This window comes from Acomys russatus, chromosome 5, assembly GCF_903995435.1.
Source record: "Acomys russatus chromosome 5, mAcoRus1.1, whole genome shotgun sequence".
In the NCBI taxonomy this organism is placed as follows: domain Eukaryota; kingdom Metazoa; phylum Chordata; class Mammalia; order Rodentia; family Muridae; genus Acomys; species Acomys russatus.
Window position 1 is genome coordinate 17717202 of NC_067141.1, and position 21008 is coordinate 17738209.

The window sequence follows — 21008 nt, forward strand, 5'->3', positions numbered from 1 at the left end:
GATGTGTCATATGTCACATCTGGAAAGTGGCTGATGTGATGGACAGAGATGTTCAGTAAGACAAAGCAAGATGGGTACCACAGAGGTGGGTTTCCTGCTCAGTAGGTGTCAGTGGTATTGATTTAAGGACTCAAATGTTAGAGATTAATTTAAAAATCATTCTGAAACATATTTATTTTAAGATGTAAGAAAATTCCAAAAGTATGATGTCACACTCCTTGAATCTCTGCACTTAGGGAGGCAGAGGCAGGCAGATCTCTGTGAGTTCAAGGCCAGCCTGGTCTACAAATCAAGTCCAGGACAGCCAAAGCCACACAGTTTTCCTCTTGTGAATGGGCTTTTTTTAAAATAAACTATAATATCTTTAAGGCCATGCCTGCACAGTTAAGTTAGATTAAGGATTGGTGACTGATTGATTATTAATATTTATATGAGACCAGCTATGTATAATATATGTTGGAATGGAATGACAGCACAGAACTTCAGTAGTTTGTGAGTTTTACTAAATTGGTTTTACTTAGTTTTACTAAGGTACTGGAGTCACTCCCAGCACTGCCTTGTCATCCTGAGGTCTGCCTTCCTCTTTCCCTGGTTCTCATCTGTTAGATATTTCTCGGGTGTTTTGTTGTTGCTTTGTTTTTGTTGTTGGCTTGGTTTTTTTGAGACACGGTTTCTCTGTAGCCTTGGTTGTCCTAGAATCACTGTGTAGATCAGGCTGGCCTCGAACTCAGATATTTGCCTGCCTCTGCCTCCTAGAGTGCTGTGATTTACATCTCTCAGTTTTGTCAATTATTTCAAACAACTAGCTTTCGGTTTCTTGGATTTCCTTCCAATTCAGAGAGTTCAGTTTTTAACATTTATTGTCCCCTTTCAGAATATTCGGGTCATTTTCATTCTTGTTTCTTAAGGTAGGAGCTGAAATTGTTAATGTGCAACCTTTCTCTTCTAAGACAGATGACGAATACTATGAATTGACCTCTGAGTGTTGCCTTAACTGCATCCTATGAACTTCAATGTTTTATTTCATTTTCATCCTGCCTGATGTATTTTTTAATTTTTCTTACTGTTGTTGTCTGTGGTAGAAGTGGGTTGTTATTGTCTGGATGTATGTAGAGTTTCTTGCTGCCCTTTGATTCATTTCTAACCTAATGGGGTGATGGTCAGAAAGATAAGTTATCTGGCTTTATTTACACGACAGGTCTTACCGTAGCTTGTTGGATGGCGCAGGATATAGCAAACTTTCTCTCTGGATTAGTGACTCCATGGGCACTTGGAAAGAATCTGTGTCTGGTGCTACCAACAATAGCCTCAGATAAATATCTATCAATGGTGGAGGTGCTGGCTAGCTTTATGTCAACTTGACACAGCCTGAAAAGGAGAGAACCCTTACTGAGGAAATTACTCCATGAAATCAGGCTATAGCCAGGCCTATAGGGCATTTCCTTAGTGATTAATGTGGAAGGACCCAGCCTGTTGTTGGTAATGCCATCCCTGGGCTGGTGGTCCTGGGTTCTATAAGAAATCAGGCTGGGCAAGTCATGTAGAACAAGCCAGCAAGCAGCACCCTTCAATGGCCTCTGAATCAGCTCCTGCCTGCAGGTTCCTGCCCTGTTTGAGTTCCTGTCCTGATATTTTTTTTTTCACTGATTAGCAGTGATATGGAAATATAAGCCAAAAACCCTTTCCTCCCCACGTTTCTTTGGTCATGGTGTTTCATCACAACCAAAGAGAAGTAACTAAGAACATGGGTCTGTTTCTGAGATGTTTGTCCTTCCTGATTTCCTGTTTTATTTGGCTGAGAAGGTGTTTGAGTACCAAAGTGTAATTGTGGATTTCTCTAATTCTCCTTTCAGTTTTCCCAGGTTTGGGTTCATGCATCTTGGAACTTTGCTGTCAGGCTCGTAAATACTCAGGATGGGCATGTTGTTTTTTGAACCCTCCCCTCCCCAAGGCAACCTCCACCACCACCCAGAATGTTCTTCACTTCTAAAGCTTCTTTGTCCCATAGTAACTGTCTTGACATTTGTTTTCCTTATCCTTCCCACGGCTCTCCTTTGAAGCCAGTTGCTGTTAGACAGCAGGTATCCTTGTTTCTGTTCATGCCAAGAGTGTCTGTCGTTCTTTTAAGACTTACCTGAGAAAGCGCCAGATAGATTTCCAAAGTGGTTGTACGAGTTTGCATTCCCACCAGCAATGAAGGAGTGTTCCTCTCTCTCCACATACTCGCCAGCCTGTGGTGTCACTTGAATTTTTGATCTTAGCCATTCTGATGGGGAATGACTCTTCTCAGAGTCATTTTGATTTGCATTTCTCTGATGACTAATGACGTTGAGCATTTCTTTAAGTGTTTCTCGGCCATTCGATATTCCTCTGTTGAGAATTCTGTTTAGTTCTGAGCCCCATTTCTTAATGGGTTATTTGGATTGGTGGTGTTTAATTTCTTGAGTTCTTTATATATTTTGGAAATTAGACTTTTTGGACAGGACATTCTCCACAGTTGAGTGGAGAGTGGGGACTGACTTTCACATGAACTCTGGTGCCCCATATTTGACCACGTCCCCTGGAAGGGGACATGTGGTGGCACTCAGAGGAAGGACAGCAAGCTACCAAGAAGAGACTTGATTCCCTATGAGCATAAACCGGGGGAGAAGGTCCCCCTCAGTCACAGTCATAGGGGAGGGGAGTAGGAGGGAAAAAGAGAAGGAGGGAGGAATGGGAGGATACAAGGGATGGGATAACAATTGAGATGTAATATGAATAAATTAATAAAATATTTTTAAAAGACTTATCTTTATGTTTATGTGCACCTGTATGCAGTCCCCTCAGTGGCCAGAAGAGGGCTCTGTATCCCCCAAGAGCAAATCATTGTGAGCTGTCTCACCTGGGTGCTGGGAACCAAGTTCCAGTCCTCTAAAAGGGCAGCCAGCATTCTTAACCGCCAGCTGCCCCTCCAGCCCTGCCCATCCTTTGGTTGGTGTGTGGAAGCCATGTCCACCTGATGCAGTCACTGATATACATGTTTGGGCTTCTGTCCAGCATCCTGTTCTCTATTTCTTTGTTCCTTTTATCCCATCCTCCTTCCTTTGGGGGCTACTTTATCTACTCTAAAGGTTTTAATTTTATTCACATCCTTTTTATTTATTTATTTATTTATTTATTTATTTATTTAGGTAGATTTTTGTCCTGACTGCTACAGAGATTGCAGCACTAGTTTCCAGTCAAGTTAAAAATCAACCTTTAGCCGTCTTGAGTGGATGTAGAAACCTCATCCCCACAGAGGCCCTCATATCTGAGGATTGGAGAGAAGTGAAGTTTGGTTCCAGGTCGGATGGAAGAGGCACACTGTCCTGGTCACCTCTCACCACAGATGTAGGACCTTCTTCTCCCCAGTGTCCTATAATATCTGGGCCTTACCTCTGGGTATGCTGAAAGCTCCCTGTGTGACCATTGGTACCTGTGGCTGTCAAATGTGTTCTGAACAAACAAACAAACAAACAACTCATTAAGAATCAGTAGCCTGATACCCAGTCCTGTGCTCCCCCTCTCTCCTACCCTGCATATGGCTGCTTAATTTATAATGTAGGGCGAGGAACTCCTGGATGCTAGGAGATTGCTCAACCAAGCTACACCTGCAGCCCTTTCTTACCTTATTCTGAGGTGTGGTCCTGCTGGATAGCCCAGGGTCTTTCTGCCTCTCAGTAGCTGGAATCCTGGCCCTGTTCGGGTCTGTCTGGCCATGCTGCTAGCCTTGTGATAGTCCCAGGTTCCCTCTGCTGTCTCCTTCTTTCTCTGAAGATTGGGGCTCCTTCCTTTTCTATTTTACCTGAAACTTTCTTTGTATGTTAGCTTTACTCCTGAGGGGCACTTTAAGTACAGAATTCTGAATTGACAGTGCCTTCCCTTTAGTATGTTGAAAATGCTGCTCTGGCCTGGTGTCTCTGATCGGACCCACTCCATGGCCGTTCATATCGCTGCCCATCACAGAGTGAGCTCTTCCTCCTCTGGTTCTTTCTCTATGTTTAGCTTTCAGCAGCCCGGGTGGGATACACTGAGCTGGGCTTTTTGGAGAACACCGTATTTGCCCTTTTCTCTGTTCTTGAAAGCCGTTCTTTAACATTCTTTTCCACTCCACCTACTTGTAATCCAACAAGAATATTTGATCATTTAACTGTATCCTGTGAGTCCTTGCAGTTCTCCTTGGGAAGCTTTGTTTGCTCTAGAACTTCTCCGTGCTCAGGTGGGGATGCTCTTGGCTTGTCTGCAGACCCTTGACCCTTGCAACTTTTGTCATACAGGGACCACACGAAGAGCAACTTGTAAGTCGAGTCATTGACTGCTTGGGACTAAACTTTCCTCTTATTCGTGCTTGAGACTTCTGTTTCTTTGCTGAGAGCTCGTGTCTTGCATCTGTTGCAAGAGAGCATTCCCTCTTCCCGCAGCATCTCTATAGCATGTCCTTTCAGGTTTTGTCAAGTGATTTCCAACCTCGGCATCAGCCTCTGCCTGGCTAACTTTCCCCAAGCATTAGACATGTTTCTAATCATGAGCATGTACCTAATAATTCTGGATTATAGTCTGATCATCCTGAGTATTATGAGCCTTTGAGCCATGACACATTCGAGATAAACAAACAAACAAACAAACAAATTTTTTAAAAACAAAAACAAAAAAGAACTCTTTTCCTCCGCAGTCTTGCTGATGCGGTCCAGTTCTCGGGCTTGATTTGCTCAGGTTCTGCTGAAGACTCCTCGTGCCTGAGCCAGACCTAGAGTTGAGCAGCTGCTGAGAGACACGGGAAAGGGTAAATCAGGGGCTTTTACCTACTCTCACACCAGTTGCCACCAGAAAGAGACAGTTACTCCCCAGAAGCATGTTCCTGGGGGCCCCCACACTCTGAGCATCACATATCATTTGGAGGGACAATAGAAGGACAGGGTCCTGGCTGGTCCCCCTGCTCTTCTGGCAGCCAAGGGCACTATGAAAAACCTAGCCTGGGAGGAAGGAAAAGCTACAACTGCTCATCATCCCATGATGTTCTCCTCCCCCCCACACACACCACCCCCCACTATCTGCCTGCTTCTGATGATGTCACAGCTCTCACAAAGCCTCTCTGTCTATACTCCGCCCAATTCCAGGAAGGTGTTTGGTAGGAGAGACCAGGTGCAGAATTGCCGCCACCATCTGCTCTGGAGCCAGAACCCACGTCCTTTCATCTCTGTTTCTGCTTCATTCCTCAAAAGCTCATCTTGGCTGCTCTTGAAGCTTGGCCATTGTGAGTTCAAATGGCTGTGGCCTAAACCCTCTTCAATGGAGTCCCTTCTGAGCTACCTGTTGCTGCCAACAGAACAATCCCCGAGCAGGACCCTGTGTGTGGCACCCCTACCTCTGCCTGAGGGTTTCCTCCTTATAGCATGGCCCAGGATTAACTCAGTACCTAAGGATGGCATCTCCTATTAGAGTCAGAGCCTTGTGGTTGAGAGTAAAGGCCCTGCCCTTACCTTTAGACATGCAAACCAGGCTCCAGGGGAAGGTGCTTGGGGTAGGGTATAAGCCAGGTCTTGAAGGCCAGCCCTGCAACTGTTCATACTCAAGTGGCATGTAGTAAAAAGGTGAGGTGTCAAGGGAGCACCTGCGATGATTGGTTAGATGCCAAGGACACAGAGGGGCTGAAGAAGTAAGGTGGACAGAGCCAGAATGCCACCTCCTCTCACCACATCCCTGGTGCGGGCTCCCCCTTACCCAAAGTAGCTGAGCTCCATGGGTCTGACTGAATCCAGGAATCCTTTTCCTCCTAAGGCCATGCTTCCCACTCCCTTAGCATACATCTGAAACCCTGTATCTACAACACAGCACCACCTTGGGAAGGAGCAGCCCAAGGAGATTCTGATGATCTCAAGCCCAGGCGGTATTCAAAACATAGCTTAGTTCTCACTTAGGTGGCTTCATTGCCACCAGAGTCCCATGAGTCAGAGAGGGAGTCTGAGGTACAGGACAGCCTCCAGCACAGCCTTGGCCCCAACGACATCAACATGGCAAGGTACCAGGGCAAAGGAGCAGGCTGGTGAAAGGAAGCATTTGGCGAGCACACGGCAGAGGGACAAGCTTGAAGATCACCACACTTTAGCATGCAGAGACCACTCACCACGGAACTGGAGTCACTGGCTTGCTCCCCGAGCAGAGCCACACAGAGGAAGGGTGGATTTCAGTCCATCCCCCTGCGCCATGCAACATGACTTGGCCAGCCACCAAGGATTTATGTGGCCACCTCAACCTTCAGAAACTGTGTTTTCCACATTAGCACTGAGATTACATGATCAGATAGATGTGACTACATTTGAAAGATGATCCTTAATGCAGAAACACCAGCCCCATCCTTGCACATAAGTGCAGAGCAAATCTAACTGTGCCCAGGCCTGGCTAAAGGCCTCCTTGTCTCCAAAAGCAGCTTCCACTAACTAGTGCATTTGCTCCTTATGAGGTGAAGTAGGATTTTCAGGTACATTTGAAAAAAAAATGATGTGCTTGACTACAAAACACTGCTTCCTTTGAGCCACACTGCCTAGTGCACAGACCCTCTCAACCTATGGGTCTTGACCCATTTGGAGGCCAAATTATCTTTTCATGGGGGCCACATACCAGATATCCTGCATATCAGGATATATTTACAGTAAGAGCCGTAACAGTAGCAAAACTATAGTTAGGAAATAGCAATGAAAATAATTTTATGATTGGAGGACAGCACAATATGAGGAACTGTATTAGAAGGCTGAGAACCACTGGGCTAGTGTATATTGCCCGATGTTGTCCGTGCGCTGGTTAAGAACTGGTTACCAGGCCTGAGGATGCAACTATATTAGTTAGTGTCTGGCAAAGATGCACAAAGCCCTGGGTTCAATCCCCCGTACCACATAAAATGGGTTATGGTGATGTGCGTGTCTATAATTCTGTACTCAGAAGGTAGAAGCCGAAGGGTTGGGAGTTCAAAGCTGCCATAGTTCAAGGCCAGTCTGGGCTGGATGATAAGAACAGAAACAGTTTTCCATGATAAACAGGCAACAAAGCTGAATGTGGAGCTGTCAAGGTTGGCTCAATGGTTAGGAGCGCTGGCTGCTCTTAAAGAGACCCAGGTTCCATTCCCAGCATGCACATGGCAGTTCACAACAGTCTGCAAGTTCAGTTCCAGGGGAATCCAGCACCCTTTTCTGTGTGTGTGTGTATGTCTGTGTGTCTGTGTCTGTGTGTGTGTGTGTGTGTGTGTGTGTGTGTGTGTGTGTGTGTGTGTGTGTGTACATACAGGTAAACACTCATACATATAAAATAAAAAGTATTTAAAAGAACATCTTTAATAAACTATACAGATAACTGAAGACATAAACCTTCCGTTCCAGATACTTCAACCTGGGGTGAAAGATGTTTGGTGACCTGGCAGTCCTTAGTGGGAGCCCTGCTGGGCGGAGAGCCACCAGGGTATAGATGCCAGTGTTTCTCAGTCACATCTGCTCCAGTTAGGCTACCCCTAGGTTTAACCCCAGCAGGTTTATTAAAGCGCTAGGCTGTTCTGGAGAACATCAGCCACAATCCTCTCCCTGGGCCACAGCACAGGCAACAGCCAGCTGGTCTGCACCCTCCGAGGATGTCAGGGTAGTTTCCACTTTTCCCAATGTGAGGTTGCTTCCATAGTTCCTTCCCCAGGCAGCTCCTTGGAGTCTTTCTCTGGGTCTCTTTTCCTTCCCCTCTGCCTACCTCCTTTCCTTTTCTCAGACAACAGTAACAATAAGTATGATTAGCAAGGTGATTTCAAGCCCCTTTCAGAGGACAAGACAGTAAACAGAGCTTGTTTGCCTAAGGACACCCTCCCAGCACCCAGCCACTCAAACTGCATGTGTTAATGAACCCGGAGCCGTTAATGCGGTTTCTTCAGTTAAATTGATTCATGAATTTTGAAGAGAACATTATCTAATGAATTTTCTTTGAATAGAAAGCAATTAAAAGGACAAATCAGTCTGATTAACCCCAAAGTCACCCTCCTGCCACAAATGCTGTACAGTTTGAAATTATATCATAAAAAACTGGAGCACATTTGCTGTGTCTGTGCCCTCTACTAATCCGTGTAAATTAATGAACAACAAAGTTAATTTCTTTGATGACCCTTTTCTAGTATCACCTGGATTATGCTGATGTTTAATTTGCTTAATGTTATAATAAAGACTAAACAGGGTTTTTTTTTTTTCCCAGTGAAGTGATTATCATTCCCTTCAGTTAAGAAGTGATTTTTTTTTATTTAACACGCATGTAAGGGTATGTTTTCTTTAAGGAAAAAAAAATCACACTTGGCCAGCTTGGCACCAAATGTGGCAAGCAGTGTCGAGGACACACTGCCCGTTGTCACCCTGCCCATGGAGCCCTCCCTCCGTTGTTCCTTTGGAAACTCCTGTCCCCAAGTGTTGGCGCCCCAGGCTTGGAGGATGTGGCTTGGCCTCCAAGCTCCCTAGCAAGTGTGTCCCCCTCCCTCGGGAAGACAATAGGAATGACTCCTCCTTGTGGCCCAGCTTCTGCCCTACTCAAGGAATGATTCCAAAACCCAGAGGCATCAAAGGAGAGGAGGTGTCCAGGCCTCGCCCTGGTCACCTGTGCTACAGGACACAGTGTGCACGCCACTTGATAAGGCTAGTCAGAGAAAACAGCCCTGTTCTTTCAAGATGCCTGCAGCCAGGGTCACTCCCAAACCTGGGCATACTGGGTGGAGGCATCTGGCATTCGCGACAGCCCTGGGCATAGTCTTGCCCACTGCTGAGTGTGGACAGCTACAGAAGAATCCCGTCCTCCTCCTTGCATCTCAGCTGACGTTGGAAATTAACTGCAGTCCAAAGGCCCACATAGGTGAGCCGGCAGGGACTCCCGTGCCTGCTAATTGAACTGTGTGCAAATGTTCGCCTGCCTGTTCACAGAAAGAGCATCAGAAGCAACCCCACACGAAACGTGAGGAAGACAGAAGAAAATTAAAGATGCGGGAAGCCTTCCGTGGCCTGCCTGCTTGGTGCCTGCTTCACTCTCAGTTCTCCTTGCCTGTGCCACCGTGACAGGGCACTGTGTGGAGGCCTGTGTTTTAATTGAGTATAACACTTCTCTTTGTGTCATTGCATTTTCTGCTAGGGGACTGGTAGCTATTTATATCTGAGCTGCTGGAGCCGTTTGTCCAAATCACGTCATTCTGTTTTCTTTCTTTCAGATTCATTCACCAGACAGGTGTTATGGAAGCTGCTGAAGGTTGTGAAAGTCGGAGAAATGGTTTCTTACCAGCAATTAGCAGCCCTGGCAGGCAACCCCAGAGCGGCTCGCGCAGTAGGAGGAGCAATGAGAAGCAATCCAGTAAGTTCCCGCAAATGGGCAGCAGACGGGAGACCTGCCATTGCTGGGATTCCAACCACTCTCCTGGAAGCCAAGTGGCATTTGAGTCAATGCATTTCGGAGGCCAGCTATGTGGCTGGGATCAGGGCTTGGGGTTGGCCACCCCTGTGAGAGGGACCTTTGTGTCCCAGCCGTGTAAGCCCTTTGTCATAGTAGCCCCTACCAGAGAGGGCGAAGCGTGGAGAGTGGGAAACAGGCAGGGGCAGCCTGTCTATTCATTCACTCTCCTCTAGATAGTCCCCACGTTGGGTGCCTGTTGAGTGGCAACCCTCTTCCACGCACTGAAAATACAAGGTCCGGAAGACAAGAGGACTGCCCATGTAGCGCCAGCCTTCGGAGACGGTTTTGTTGATACAGTAGAACCCTATCTCCCTGGGCCTCTGGGTTATGGTGAAGCCTAGAAGATGTGACACCTTGCATCATAGATGTCTACTGTCCCTGAGTGTTAGCTCCCCAGGGAATGGCTCTTCCCCCCAGAGCTCATATTTATTTATGTTTCTTCCTGCAAATCTGTCAGAGTTTATTGAGCACCAGCTTCTGAGCCCACAAGAAGGTCATGCTTCTAGAGACACCCTGTGGTTCCACAAGGGCAGTGGGTATTTTGGCTCAGCCAACGGCCAGCATAGCCAAGGGCCAGACCAAGGCCCTACATGCTTGTGAGCCTTATATGAGCAAGAAGGCATGCTACCCACACAGTCCTCAGGGAGAATCCACACTACCGTCAGGGTCCCTGAATGTCCCGAGCAGCCTCCCCTGTGCCATGTGCGCTGATGTGTTGATGAAGCTGTCCTGGTCTCTAACATGATAGAAAAATGCCACCTGATTAGAGGTGCACCTTATCTGGAATGGAGATTGATGAGCAGGCAGTCTGCACATCTTTTGGGGCGGGGTAGTTGTAGTCCTCTGCTGTCCTGGAACTCGCAGGCTAGAACCTACAGAGAACCCTGTCTCTGCCTCCCACGTGCTGGGACTAAAGCCATGCGTTACCACACCAGACCATGAGGCGTTAGGTTTTGCAGTAGACAGAGAGATAGCTCTGATACCTTTGTTCTGTGAGTCCACTGAATGTCCCTAGAAGGACCAGGGAAGCCAACACATTTTCTGCCCTCTTGCTGCATCCTTGCAGCCCATGCTTTAAACACATACCAACCACCCTGACTCTGAGTAGAGTAAGTCTTTCTGTACCTCCCACCCCTCAGACCCAAGTCCCTCCCCAGGCTGAGGGAGAGGTGTGGACATGCATATCCCAGGTCACTCCTGCAACAAGACACATGGCTTGGCATTGATCCGCATGTAAGTTGGGGACCAAGTTGTTTTATTTTACAAAGTTTCCTACGTGTACTCGCATGAAGATGAAGACGGCCCCATCAGTGGGCACCAACACCATACCTTCTGCCCTGAGTGCAGCCAACAATCTATGCTTTAAGAACAAGCCCTGCTGACCAGTGTACACACTGGAAGCCACACCACACCCACTTTTGTGATGAGTCTCCACCAAGCACCACAGACACACTGGTATGAGGAGGAGATTCAGAGACATGCAGGAGACAAGGCCTAGACAGTGGTAGGCTCTGCCTGGTGCCCATGTTGTTAAGTGTCCTCAGCACCACTGACAACTGGGCCCAAGGTGGGGATGGCTGTGCATGTCTCCTCAACCCCAGTGCCACCAAGTTAAAATAAGCTCATGGAAAATGAAGTTGCTATACACGTCATCTGGCCTCACAACTGTCCATTGCTGGCTCACCGCCGTCAAGAGTAGGAGATGGGCTTTGTAAGGTGGGAGTGTCCTCTATCCCAGAACTCAGCTTCTCCAAGGCTAGACTCACTGGCCTTGCCAGGAGACTGGGCAGCCTTTAGAAGGTGCCACGCCACTCTGCACGAGGGATGCCCAGCCCCAGAGGCTTTTCGCCACCACCCCCAACACACACTCAGAGAACCCCCCTCCTGCCGCATCCTCAGACACAATTTGCTAAATGCAGTTCAGAGGCAATCAATACAAGCTCAGGGAGTTTCCCACCTTTTTCTAAACAAACACATTCCTGGGGAGTTAGTGTATTCGCAGATTGCCATGAGCACCGATGACCCTTGAGTCCTGTTCTGCCGTTCACCCAGATGGCTGTTGATAAAGATTTAGCATCATGTTCTGAGTGTCAGGGTTGTCAGTGGAGCTGAACCATTTGACCAGAAGAAAAAAACGCACCGGGAGCTATTGATTACAACTTCTCGGTGTCACTTGTTCACCAGGATTTAGGTATTGATGAGGGCTGCGAGTGAAAACAAGCTTTCTCCCTTGTGGGCTCTGCCCAGAAGAACAAAGGCAAAGTTGGAAAAAAAAATATTCAGCCAGTTCCAGAATCAGAGGGATTCCATTATTGATCGCAAGGCCCCTTCATGTTATTTTTGTTGGAGACAAATCTATGGGTTTGGAAGTTTTATAGCAGTGGAGAAAGCGCTTGTGTGAGTGATGGATCCAGGTATTGGACAAATTAGATTTCACAGCATGAAGATTTCAATGAAGCTGTAATACCATGGACTCCTTGGGTATCGATAGCAGTTGCATTGCATGGAGCGGGGGTGCTCAAAAGGACAGAATGATACAGGTCCTTCGGATACAGCCGCGGGGCCCTTGGTAAATTTATAGTTGAATACCTGCTGCTTCCATGGTGTGAAGCGGGGGCCATTTGTAAAGGTGACCAGTGTGGGTAAGTCACCAGTCCCTAACGTGCTCTGTGCCAGCCGTCCTCAACGCAGCATTGATCCGCAAAGGGAAACAGGGAGAGGTGTGCATGGTACTCGCTTCTCTAATCCCATAATCCATTGAGAAGGAAGACAAAAGACGGAGTTGAGAGGCCAGATCTGATAGCAAGTAGAGTGGTAGAGTATACAGGTCAAGTGTCAGAAAGACCAGATTGAGTGGCGTGCGAGCCTCAACCCAAGCTGAGGGTTGGTATCACCTGTATCACCTTCTGACTCCGTGTCACTATTGTGTTCGGTGATGTTTGTTTATCTTTTTGGTTTGGTTTGGTTTTAAGAAATGAGTCATAGTAATGTTGCATTTTCAACATCCTTCATGGCTCCTTTTAAGGTCAGGGTCAGGTGCTGCCTTACACGTACACCCCATCTGCTCCTGCATGCGTGGTCAGCTCTCGCCTTCCTGTCTTCATGCCTGTCCTTAAAGCTACTCACAGACCACATCTGTACATGTCCTTATGGTAGCCACAACTTGGAGGTAAAGCCAGGATGATGTCTGCGAGGTGTTGGAAATCACGTCCCCCATCTTCCAGGCTTGGGTGTGAAACAGCCGTGGTGCCCAGGTCCACAGAGGCCCACCATCACATGTCAGTTACTCCTCAAGAGAGAGGGAGAGGCCTCTGGAAGACAGGCAGATTCAGACCCTTGTTGCTTACAACTTCTCTTTTGCCTCTTAACAGCCATGTGAACTTGACAGGAGCTTGGTGCCCTTAACCTGAGGTGTTGGAGGGCTGGAGGGGCCGCCTAGGGGACCCTCACATTGGGTATGAGAAGTACCTTATCTTATCAGCAGTGTTTCCCCAACTGCTGGATCATGTGTGCTACACCCCAGCAAGTAGCACACTCCGCTCAGCTGGTGACCCATGTGGCTGAAGACACGTGGTGACCACAGGGCTGCTCGTATGGAGGCTTTAAGCAACAAGGAAGCAGCAACCATGGGATACCCAGGTTCTGAGATGCAGAGCTCAATATTTCAGATACCTATACCAGGCAGCTCCCTCCAGACCTTCACTGTGCCCCCACTTACTTGCTATGGTAGATAGAAAAGGCAGAGTATGTCACCATAGAGACTTCTCAGCCACAGGGAGAGAAGGAGACAGGGGTGATGGGATGTGGTGGTTCCCAGAAGCACCTGTGGGGTCCTCCCTCTGGATCCCTGCCAGGAGTGGCTGTGTCCCCACAGAAAAACACCTAAAGCAAAGCCGCTGCCTATGTGCCTGAGACAACGTCAGACTTGCACATGTGCTGTCTGCATTTTCCTGTGTCAGGGCAGCTCAGGATCATGCAGAATGAGGCCTGGACCTCCTGAGCTCACTGAAGCAGGTGACTAGAACTCAGTTTGCATTCACTAACAGCTGCCGTCTCCCCACAGCACCCCTGGACAGGCGTCACTGCATGTGTTCCCTGGGCCCTGGTCACAGTAAGCTCTGGGGCTGCCCGCAGTGTCCACAGCAGCTGTGTGAGCCCTCCTTTAGCCTTCTGGTTAAAGCTTTCTTGGAAACTGCTTGTTAGGATTCGAAGGCAAAAGTGTTGAATCCACCACATACTCTGCAGCAGGCACATAAGGCATGCCCCTTGACAGGGTAGGTGCCATTCCTGGCAGGCTGAGTATAGTCATACTTTTTACACTGCTGCCCAGGAAGAGAAAGTGGGTGAGTCCCTATGACTCCAGCCACTGTGGATTTCTGAAGGTTTTATGGCGTCATCTTTTTCCACTCATGCTCTGAACCACTGAGGAATAAAGGTATGCAGACACCAATGCATTCTTTATTAGGATGCAAGCAAGACTGGCAGAGATGGCACAGCCCAACATTTTCCCAGTGATTCCCACCAGGTGAGGTCCCATCACCAGCCCTGCCATCTCTCACCAGCCTGGCCAAGGCAAACATTGACCTTCTCTGAGGGAATTTGGGGTACAGACAAATCTTCTGCAGACACACTGGCTGTTCTCATTACTTCCTTCTCCTGCAGGATAGGAGCTGATGAGGCCCGAAATGTCTCTATCCACAAATCAGAGGAAGGGCCACAGTAGCTGTCCAGCCTCCACAGATGATAGACCAGGGAGCCTCAGTCCATGTAGACCAGCCTCCTGTTTAGTGAGCTAGGTGGACAGTTGTCAGTCCCCTGTGGACCATTGCTGAAGCAAGCACACTCCCTCTGCAGAGGCAGGCACTCCCTCATCCTAATGACTCTCAGTCAGAGAACTCAACCTGGGCAAAGTCATAGCCTCGTGCCTGCAGGTTGAGCATCAGAGTCCCTGGTATTAGCGTTGCCCTAGAGCCCAGCCCCCATGAGCACCTGGCCTCCAGATCTTTTTGACCCCAACAAAGATGTCTACAGGTCCGCATGGTACTGGGCAAGGAAAATGGAGGTGGAGGGGGCAGTTGCTACCAGGGGGCTCATGAGATTACAGGCCTGTTTTTTGAGCTTGTCAGAGGCAATAGGGGAAAAAAAACACTCATATTTCAGACCCCACTGGAATCATTTCCAAATTCTTTGATTGGTGTGACATTTTGCATAGCAGGTGACAGGATGAATGGCTCAGAACACAGGGCTCAACACCACAGCCCAATCATACCTGTGTCTGGCTGTCATCATCCTTGGTACCTCTGACAGTCACTGGCATCATCTCCTTGTATGCTTGTTTCCGCTAAGAAGTGGCCTCCCTTGGAGTAAATCCATCATGCTACAGTAGAGGACTAGCCATACTTAGTTTTACTCACACCACTAAGGATTGGAGGACAGTCTGGGTACCTCAGAGTTGAGAGGCTACAGCAGCCCTAATAAGTAGTTCCTAGTCTACAAGCCTTGTTGGGACACAGTGACCCACTGACCGTACCTGCTGCTGGGTGTGCTGCCAATGGCAGTGTGTCCAGGGGAAGGCATACACAGTGGTGACTGTGAGATTCCATGTTTCCAGAAGAGAAGGGAAAGAAAAAAAACCCCAATATGCAGGCACAGCATAAGCTGGCTTGGCCAGCTTTTCCTGTAAAGGACAACTAGGAAATAGTTTGTGCATTCACAAGGCAGCTACATATACTAAACAAGGATACGGCTGTGTTCAAATAAAACTTTATTTATAATACCAGAAGGTGGACAGCAGCAGGCCCTCAGCCGTGGTTTGCCAACCTCTTAGGTGAATGGGGCCTGCCGTCAACCCTGAAGATTCTAGGTAGAGCTTGATGACAGCAGAGAAGGTTGTTGCTGCTTGTGTAGAACTCAGAAATGGCAGTTTTAACTTCAACAGAGGCATATGGTAAATCACTCCTCAGATGAAGTCGGGTACCCTCCTCCTAAACTCTGATACAAAGAATCCCATATCCCACACACACTTCAGAGGAAGTGGTCCTCCTCCATACCTCATAGGATACCTCAAGGCCTCTGTAAGGTGCAAAGTAGGGACACTGAAGGCACCAGCATGGCCACCATGCCAGCAGTCTGCTAACTGGAGATCTACGTGACAGTGCTGGATAGTCGGAGGCAAGAACTTGTCTGTAGCACAGGAACCTCAGCATGGAGCCACACTGATAGTGACACCCCTGTTTTTCAGGTCCCCATCCTCATCCCCTGCCACAGGGTGATTTGCAGTGATGGCACCATTGGCAATTACTCTGGAGGAGGGCAGGCTGTGAAAGAGTGGCTTCTGGCCCACGAGGGCATCCCAACCGGGAAGCCAACCTTCAGAGATCTGGGTGTGACTGGGACCTGGCTCAAGCCATCCCGTGGGTCCACCAGCTCCAAGCCGTCTGGCCGAAATTGAGTAACCGTTTGAGTGACACATACTCGTAACACTGTGTCAGAAGCGGATGTGTGCTGGTACCACTATATTAAAAGAGCTGCAAGCGTCCTGGGGGACTCAGTGTGGCTGCCCTTTCTTGTTTCTACATTTTACAGCAGAATGAGTTCAGACGACCCACCCTTGTGTATGTCATCAGTTCCCTTCTGTGGCATGGTTATTGTTCTATTTTTAATGCCCATTAAAATGGGGGTGAGTGAAAAAGGCCTGGTGAGCCTTAGGGCCCTTTTGTGTGAAGGGAGACGCATCTGACACCTGCAGGCAACAGCTGGCCACCCCAGACTGTCCACACTGAACAGCTGACCCCACCCTGGTAGGGCCCCCAAGTCATCCTTTAAGCCATTCAGCCAGTGGAGATGGCAGCCCCCATTCATTTCCTAGCATCCCACCCTGGTTGGCTGGAGGAGGGACAGGGTAGCAAATGAATACTTTGTTGAGGGTCTCAGTGTTAACATCCACAGTGGATGCAAGAAGATTTGACAGAAAAAAATTTTTTTACCATTGCCCAAAAAAAATAGTTTGGAAATGCTGAATAGCATGTGGGACACAGGCTTGGCTGCACTGGTGTGTTTCTAGGCATTCTAGGTCACCCCCCAGCTTCCAGCTGTTCTTTCTTCCCTTGTCTTTGATGCTCTGGGTAGTAGGTGGAAGGGATGCAACCCCTCCTGGGAGCCTCAAGGACCAGGAATCTGTAAAGGTTCTAGCACCCCATGTTGATCTTGTGCGTTCAAGGTCATACAGTCACTCAGCACGTGCTGCCACCTTCACCTGCACCTGCACCTGTCTCCAGACCTGTCACGTGTCACTGCCTGATGCTTCACAACTGCATCATGCTTCCAGCTGTAAAACTAACTATTCTCAAGAGGTGAAAGGAAACCCAGCCAGGTGTACAGATAAGTAAAACCGCCTATGATTGGAGGAATGAACCGCCAGCTGGGCAGCAGAGAGCTCGGTTTTCTGGTGGCTTTTCTGACAGCAGAAGCCACTCATGCCATCCAAGATGGAATCACCGCCTCATAAAGAACTTGCTGTGATGAGTTCAGTACTGCATGGTACCCTGATACCCATGTAAACAAACCGCAGGCCTCTCTCCATGGCTTACAGTTTATGTGCCCTCAGCTTACGTCAGCTGCACTGACTCTGGTACTTTTGTGAAAAGGCATTGCCAGTACCACACTTTCTGGGTTTGCTCGTCACCCGTCATCAGAAAACACAGTGGTTCTTGTTCATGTGGTGAGCCCCACAGCATGTATGTTTTCAGGCTGGGGCTGGGTGTGCACACTGACATCCCCCCATCTGGCCTCACCAGGGTATTTTCTGCTCATTTCCTGGAAGGGCCATTGCTGTCTGACATGGCCAGCAAGACACATGGGAAGGGCTTGGGTACCTTGTTTCAGAGCATTGTCACACTGATGTCCCTCCAGCACCAGGTAGCCTTTGTCCTCTGCCTGAAGAGAGCCAATTCTCAGAGCAGCTCTGGGCCCTGCAGCCTCCTGTGCCTTGTGTGTGTGTGTTCCAACAGAGGGCACTGTGGCTGCAGTGTGCTGGGGAGACCCCAGCCTCCTCTCTGCTTTAAGAGGAGTTGGAAGGTGGGCATCAGGGTTGAACTCAGCTGGTTCTGAGCAGGTCCTCTATCCTGCCACGTGGGCCACCGAGGCCTCCTGTGCCTGGGCAGCCTATGCAATGGGAGCTTTCCTTGTGATCTCTACAGTTCCAAATAGATCCAGGCTCTAAGAGGAGCCTGGGGCTGTACAGATATCCACAGCCAAACCCCCAGCATGGGACAGCCACATGCGGCTGGGACACAAACCCCATCAAAGCCACAAGGGCAACCTGGCAGTTCCAGGTAGCCCAGAATGATGAGCAGGCGTGTTTGGGCCTGCCCTTGGAGCAGTACGAAAGCCAGTGTCTGCTCTCCTCTCCCAGGGTTTCCTCAGTGCTGTCATAACAGGTTCATAGATGCCCCGAGGTAGCCGTTGACAGCAGCAGGACTCACTGCAGTGACCGTGTACTGCTCCAAGGATAAACTCTGCAGAGGCTGACATGAAACGCCGGCACGGTCGCCTGGAGCCGCTCTGGCTCAGGGTTGCAGCGCAGCTTGTGAAAATAAGAGGAAGAGGAACCGGCATAAAGAATTACAAAAATATTTTCCAAATAAAAAGAAATGTTGAAACAAGAAAGCTGTGTTCTTTGGCCTTGGCCCCGGGTCCCCCTCACCTATGGAGTCTGCATGCCCTGAGCTGCTGTGCTTTGAAAGCTGACGTGGAGGGAGGCCTGTGCAGCATGACAGCTAGTGTTACACCGAGGCTCCTGCCAGCTACCCTGTCATCTTGCCACCTCCGTAAACCATGGTGCCCAAAGACTCAGACCTCATTGACAGCAGAATAGAAAGATGCATTTGGCCATGAAGGAGGCTGAAACTTGCAAGGGGGTTGTTTTTCTCCCAATCTCTTCCCTATTAAGAACACACATGCCACCCACTTACCAACCATACTGTGGCCTTGTCAAGTGATTATTTTCTGTCTAAAGGAGGGAAACTTCAACCTGGAGCAAGGTCAGCCCTGGCTTTGGAAGCCAAGTTCCTGAAAGAGGCATTATAGGATGAAGGGGTCCTTCTTTGAGGTTCTAAAAGTAACAGGTGCAGACAGTGGGTACTTTGGGGGATATGACAGACTTGCTAGGGAGGTAAATGGATGCTTAACTCACTATCAGAGGGCTTCTGGAATGTTCTCTGAGGCTCTGCATCAGCTGGAGATCCATGCTGCTCAATGTCTCCCAGCATACCTCTCTCTTCCATTGGCTCCACTCCCTACTACTGCTCTCTTGCCACAAGCCACACACACAAATACACACACACACACACACACACACACACACACACACACACACACACACACTTTTAAAGGGTCTAGTGTGCCTAACATTGGTACAGTCATACTGAGACCTCAGCATTATCAGGACAGCCTTCCCATACAAGCACATACAGAGCAAAACCCACACCAGGTATGGCCAGGGGCAGTGGAGGAGTTGTGGACCATCTCCAGAATGGCTTCTTGGGGTCATTAGTAACTAGGTAAAATGCAGCACAGATTCCACTGTGACCCTGGATCTTGTCGTCAAGAACAAAATGGCTATATGCGTCTTAGTGTCATCTCAGACCTTGACACTATCAGAGTGGACAGGGAATCCCAGCCAAGTCCATTTCCATCCAGAGAGGCCAATGCCTCTTTGATTTCAGACACTGTATGTAGGACGTTGGAGTGACAGATGCACTGGTGGGACCCAAAGAGAAGTTTATTTCGTTCTCAAAATTTTCCTGGCAGTCCAGGAAGCTAAGCCTTTTTCAGCTTCCTCCTGTTGGGAGATGTCTGGACCGCTCTGTGTCTTGTTCGTTTGTGTCTCACAAATGTGTCACAGAGGGTAGGTGGAGGCCCTTATGTGGGAAACTAAATTTCTTTGGTCCTCTCAAGGCCATCTATCTCTGCTCTTTCTTTTCATGAACACTGTATTAAAAGTTTGCATTTAAACATCAAGACACAGCCCGGCATGGTGGTGCACACCTTTAATCCCAGCACTCAGGAAGGCAGCAGCAGTTGGATCGCTGTAAGTTCAAGGCCAGCCTGGTCTACAAAGTAAATCCAGGACAACCAAGGCTACACAGAGAAACCCTGTCTCAAAAAAATAAAAAATAAAAATCAAGACATACCAGAGCAGCAAAAGCCACACAGGATGTAGTTGCAGCTGTTGGACAGGTGGAGTGGAGGCAGGAGGGTGGTGACTTAGAGTCCAGTCTGGCCTAGCTAGTAAGTTCCAGGCTAGGGAGGGCTGCATAGAAAGATGTTCCAAAACAGCAAACGGAAAGAAAGAAAGAGAAAGAAAGAAAGAATCAATGGGAAAACAATTGAATAATCTGAATAATCAAGCTCCTGGCTATATCACTTGAACAGTTTGAAAAACAAAAATTAAGTGAGATTCTGTAAAAAGACTCCTTCCCACTCCTGTTGTACATCTGTCTGTCTGTCTGTCCATCTGAAGCAAAGAGAGAGTGTGGATCAAAAGCAAAGGCAAGAAACTAAGTCTTGACATGCCTTCAGAGGACCAAGGGCGGGCTTCTGGGGGCCTCAGAATCCCAGGACCCCATGGCTCCAGCTGCTGACAGATGGAGAACGCCTGGCCTCCATCACCCAGGGCTGCTCCAACAAGGCTCTGCAGTGGAGTTGGGGGCTGGAGTGGATAAGGAAATAGGAAGTGGATGCTGGGCCATGAGGTGCAAATTGACAGCAGGGCCCGGCCTGACAGCGCCTCTGATTGATGAGAGGACACTGTTAACAAGCCTTTAAAGTTTCTCATTAATGTTTTTTTCACTGAAAAGAGCCACAAGAAAAAAAATTCCACATGGACGGTAATTAAGATCGATCCTGTACAGTATGGTGCTGCCGCTGTTGGGAGCCTTTAGAAGAAAGCAAGCCCTCCCATTAAGCACTTGTTTTCAGGCTGCCAACTTGTGGGCTTCTTGAAGTCCCATGCCTTGTGGGGGGATGTGAGTGAGGCACATTTTGTGGACTAGAGTGGTGGACCTCATAGGGAACCTGTTTTCACTGAGGACACAGAATGGAGCCTCCACATTTTCGTTGCCATGGTCTCTGATTTAGTGACCCAGGAAAAAAATTATGCACCCAGAGGTGCTAAGTGACAACATCTCCCAGCCAGTCCCATGGAGCATCAGAGCTGGCTCTGCACCATGTGTGACACTCTAAGAGACACAAACTCTAGAGCCAGGTGGGAGGGCAGAGGAAGGAGCAACGGGGTTAGGAATAGTGTCTCTTTCCTTGTGTACACAGGACACTGCAACCCAAGTCTCCCTGCTATGCCACATGAGGTATGTGTGCCTTCGGGTCCATTTGTTGACTTTAATGACTTGGAACCCAGCTGGAGAGGATGCCAGTGTCCGAACGCCCAGTGCTGTGTGACACCCTGCAGAAGTGCTGCATTCACATGTTTTGGTTGCCATGACTACAAGAAGGAGGTGCATGTGTGAGATTTTCAGAAGCTA

The 21008-nt window shown here is 48.6% G+C and overlaps 1 protein-coding gene across 1 annotated transcript in view; it reads left to right on the forward strand.

Annotated features, from left to right (window-relative positions):
* The window catches only part of Mgmt (O-6-methylguanine-DNA methyltransferase), a 236658-nt gene extending 220213 nt beyond the window's left edge, over positions 1-16445 (forward strand). The window contains exons 4-5 of the mRNA XM_051145494.1: positions 9230-9369; positions 15710-16445. Of these exons, the coding sequence (XP_051001451.1) occupies positions 9230-9369; positions 15710-15919 (350 nt within the window). The 3' untranslated portion in view covers positions 15920-16445. The remainder of the gene's footprint in view (positions 1-9229; positions 9370-15709) is intronic.
* The last annotated feature ends 4563 nt before the right edge of the window (positions 16446-21008 follow it).